Genomic DNA, 5,221 nt, shown 5'->3' with positions numbered 1-5,221 from the left:
AAAATCAATGAAAACAATGATTCAATACGTGATGTTAGTTGTGGTTCATTTCATACATTAGTTGTAACCGAAAATACTAATGAAGTGTATGGTTGGGGTCGCAATCATTTCGGACAAATCGGCAGCCGAGACAACACTTGTGTCGCCATCAATACACCCGTAAAGATTGTCTTCAATGGCAATTCATGTATAAAATCTGTTCACTGTTTTGCTAACTCATCGTTTGCATTGACAATGGATGGACAGGTGTTTTGTTGGGGTGAAAATAGTTATTATCAATTGTGACTTAATAGCAACAAAGATATGATATTTTTGCCACAAATAATAAACAATTTTTACGGGCATAACATCCATACAATCGAATGCTAATATTACATATTGTTATAAAATAATTATAAAAATGAAATATATTTTTGTGGTAAATATTATAATGACAACAACGAAATTGATATACAAATGACACCCAAATTATCAAAAAAAAATTTAATCAATTTATTGAAATTCAATCGATTGTATCTAATAAGTGGAATATTAGAAATTATTTTTATTTATTAAATAATAATGTTTATAATTGGTTAAATGGCGAACTAATTAAAATTGATTACAATAGTTATTTTGATTATTGTACAAATAAATATCAATTAACATATAAAATATATGATTCAAATGAATTTAATTATAATATATATGAATTCATTAAAAATTTTATTAAATCAATTAAAGAAAAGTCTACTAATTTTTCATATGTATGTTTGTTTATTTTTTTTAAATAGAAAACTATTTTATTTTAATTTATAATTTCAATTTTAATTTAAAGATATTACTGATAATTATAATCGATGTTATGATGAATTGAAACCATTGGGTTCGGGAAGTTTTGGATCGGTTTATAAATGCAAACTAGATATAAAAATAGTAAAATAGATATGAAAAATTTATTACAGCAATTAAAATAATAAAAATAACAGGTTAATTTATATATTAAAATTTAAACTTGTTTAAAAAGTTTAAAATTTTATTTTATTTTAATTTTTTTAGATAACGAATCTGATAAATAATATTTACAAAATAACATCAAAATATTTAGTTATGTCTATACAGATTGGTTTTCTATTAACTCTGTATGTATTTCAATGGAGTATTGCTTAATGARTTTGAAAGATGCCATCAAATTGAGAGCACAGKTATTTAACAGACAAACCGGTCATCCCATGGATTGTATRGAGTATTACATTACGTGTGAAMTKCTATTAGAAGTGTTAGAATGTGTCCGATATTTGMATGAATTGAATCCACCGGTCATTCATCGCGAYCTCAAACCCGAMAACATATTGATTGCTAATGATATCCGAAACGGACGGTTCATTAAATTATGTGATTTAGGATTACTGACTGTTCACGAAATGATATCACAGAGTCATACGGCAGGTGTGGGAAGTCCTAAATATATGTCACCCGAAGTCATAAGTGGTCGCAAATATGATACCAAAGCTAATGTCTATAGTATTAGTTGTATTATTGAAGAGTTATTCGATACGGATGTCAATGAGTTTGTAGTTTTTAATTAATTGATAATTAAATTAATAATTAATTTTTAATCATAAATAAATAATTTTTTTATATTTATGTTTAGTTGTGTTGATAAATATCTGCAAAACAATTGGAGTGAAAAATTCAGTAAATTATTAGATATTATTAATGAAACAATGAAAYCAAGATATATGGATAGACCTACTTGTGCTSAGATTATTGAACAATACAATCAATGGTCAATCGATAGCTCAGTTATCTTAAATGATATCAATTTCAATGAAAAACTACAACAAATCAAACACAGAGAACAGGAAAGTTCGTTCAGTGKACAGGTATTCGGAGCCAGAATTTTGKRAAATWTTCTATACATWTGTTTGCATCAAAACTAACTGTTTGAATATGAATTTTTAAAATTATTAATTTATTTGCTATCCAAAAAAAATATTTTTTAAAAGTTTATTTTATATATTAGTATATACAATATACTGTATATATATATATCTTGATAGTATAATTAAATAAATTTTATAAAAATTATATATATATATATGTTACTTTTATATATTTGTAAATAATATTATTATAACCAAACAAAATAATTTATAATTATTTTTATTTTTTTTTAATTTATTAAAAATTTTACAATTTTATAGTTTTTAAATAATTATAATAAAACTGAAAATTCTAATTAATCTTAGCTTAAACATTTTGACTTAAACAATAAATTAAATTTTTAGTTAAATCATTGTAATCCAAGTAGAGCTTTACGACATGACTTTTACGACAATAAATAAATAAATAAATTATAATTAATTAATAATATCATAAAATAAATTATAATAATAAATAATAAATAAATAACTATAAATAAAACTACATATATAACTTATAAATTTTATGAAGATAACTTATAATACATATTTATTTAACAAATAATTAATACTTTTATCTATTCATATAATAGATATTGTATTTTTTAAATCTTTAACTAAATAAATATTTAAAAAATTAAAAAAAAATTTCTTACAATAACTTCATTAGTTGTTTTAGTGAACCGATATTTACCAGCTATTAGTTCATTGTCTAAATCAGTCAACAATTGTTTGTTTTCAGATTTATAATCATTTAGTTTACTATCGAAACATTGATTATATGATTCGGAACACAATTCTAATAATTGATATTTAATTTTTGATTCATTTACAGTCCATAAAACATTTGTATAGACGGTTAGATTTAAAGAACTGACACTATCCAGGGCACAGTTAGCACTTATTTCGGACATCTGAAAATTTTTATTAAATAAAACAATAATAATAATAATTTAATAAAACTTTAAATATTATTAAATAATATTAATAATAATCTGTTTTATTATAATTTACTTTTTGATTATATTGTCTAACGTTTGGTGTCTGTTGTTCGTCGGGTACTACGGATCGACAGTCTATATAATCATTGATTAATTTTGTTGTCAATTTTGTTTCCGGTGAACACAAATATCTTGAATATCTATTTTTAGGTAAATCTGATGACTGGTGTTGCTGTTGACTAGTATGTGATAGGGATATGGTTTGAGGTAGGGGTTGGGGTAGGGGTAGGGGTTGGCGTAGTGTTACTGGTGTTTGAAGTGGGTATGGGTTTGGTTCGAATAATGACTCATTTATTGATAGTTTTACTTGCTGTGCAACTTGTTGTTCTAATAGATCATTAATTACAGTAGGATCAAATAAAACAGATCGACAATTTTAGAATTGTTCATAACCATTTGAAAAATAAATTGAAAAATTAACAAAAAAAATAAAAAAAAAATAAAACAATTAAACTAACATTAAATAAAAAATTTATAAAATAAATAATATATATATACAATGATTTTTTATATTAAAATTTAATATCTATATATATATATATAGTTTATTATTAAATTGTTTAAATATATATATATTTTTATACTTACATCAACTTGATCGACTGTTTTATTAAATTTGATTTTTCCCAATTTTAACCCTATATCCAAATCCAACATTTTGTTGTTTGTTTTCTGTTTTAAATTTATTTAGATTTTTATGAAAACATTCATAGTATGATTGCGAACATAATTGTAAAATTGTTGAACTAATATAGATATTATTTTTATGATTAACATTACTATAGTTGGCCAGTATATGATCGCTGTCTACGGCACAGTTAGCGTGAATTTCTAACATCTAGTTAAGGGAGAGAGAGAGAAATAAAAATTGAAACAAGTTTATATATATATATATTAGATATTATTATTATAACAATTACTTTTTGATTATATTGTAAAACAGTTTCCAGTTGGTCTAACAATATAACACTAGATCTACAATTATAATAATCCATAATTAATTTATCAGTAACATTATTATTATTATTATTATTATTATTATTATTATTATTTAGACATATTAACGATGAAAATAGATTGTTTAATTGGAAATCAGTTGTTAGCTGGCTATAGGTTCGAATCGATGTTAGATTTGTCAATGGTTTGTCTAATGGTCCCAAAGTTAATAGTTGTTCATGTATTTGATTTTGGCCCGTAATTTCTGTAGGAACCACAAAATTAGTACATTCCTAAATTCCAATTATAGTTGTAGAAAAAATAAATATTTTTTCAAATAAATAAATATTTTGTGAAATAAATAAAATTATTAATTTTATGTATATTATTTGTATATAGAGCAGGCCTTATCTGATTATTAGACAGTCCCTTATTATAATAATATAATTAACGACCATGTTAAAAATTTAAAAAAAAGATATTTAATAGAATTTTTTTAAACAAACAAATAGGTTAATCAAATTTGTATGTAAAATTAATTAATCATTATAGATTATATATATATATTATCATTTATAACAATTATAATTATAAATTAATAATTAATTTATTTTTATAGTATATACCGGTATATATATATAAATTATTTTAAATACTTACATCATAAATATTTTTACTAAAAAACCATTTTTATTTTCACTATTATAATCATCGATCAGCTGTTTGTTTGCTAATTTAAATTCGTTGAATTTTTTATCGTAACATTGTTTGTATGATTCGTCACACAAAAACATTAGCGCCGATCTAATATGTAAATTATTGTTTATATTGACTAAATTAGTATAGTTGGCCAGCATATGATCCCTGCCTACTGCACAGTCAGCGTGAATGTCTAACAACTGGATTAAAACATACATTAATAAATATTAATAGTAATAGTAATAGTAATAGTAATAGTAATAGTAATAGTAATAGTAATAGTAATAGTAATAGTAATAGTAATAGTAATAGTAATAGTAATAGTAATAGTAATAGTAATAGTAATAGTAATAGTAATAGTAATAGTAATAGTAATAGTAATAGTAATAGTAATAGTAATAGTAATAGTAATAGTAATAGTAATAGTAATAGTAATAGTAATAGTAATAGTAATAGTAATAGTAATAGTAATAGTAATAGTAATAGTAATAGTAATAGTAATAGTAATAGTAATAGTAATAGTAATAGTAATAGTAATAGTAATAGTAATAGTAATAGTAATAGTAATAGTAATAGTAATAGTAATAGTAATAGTAATAGTAATAGTAATAGTAATAGTAATAGTAATAGTAATAGTAATAGTAATAGTAATAGTAATAGTAATAGTAATAGTAATAGTAA

The 5,221-nt window shown here is 22.2% G+C and overlaps 1 protein-coding gene across 1 annotated transcript; it reads left to right on the top strand.

Annotated features, from left to right (window-relative positions):
* Positions 1 to 1,148: 1,148 nt before the first annotated feature.
* Positions 1,149 to 1,922, top strand: LOC128954124 (serine/threonine-protein kinase phg2-like). Its single transcript, XM_054299692.1, has 2 exons — positions 1,149 to 1,549; positions 1,634 to 1,922. The coding sequence occupies exons 1-2, from the start codon at positions 1,149 to 1,151 to the stop codon at positions 1,920 to 1,922; spliced, it is 690 nt and encodes a 229-aa protein (XP_054155667.1).
* Positions 1,923 to 5,221: the final 3,299 nt, after the last annotated feature.

The sequence above is a fragment of the Oppia nitens genome, unplaced genomic scaffold, assembly GCF_028296485.1.
Source record: "Oppia nitens isolate AA-2021 unplaced genomic scaffold, nextdenovo-longstitch-racon4-pilon3 scaffold25_pilon_pilon_pilon, whole genome shotgun sequence".
Classification (NCBI taxonomy): domain Eukaryota; kingdom Metazoa; phylum Arthropoda; class Arachnida; order Sarcoptiformes; family Oppiidae; genus Oppia; species Oppia nitens.
The sequence above is the reverse complement of the archived record's forward strand: the minus strand, read 5'-3'. Positions and strand labels throughout refer to the sequence as shown.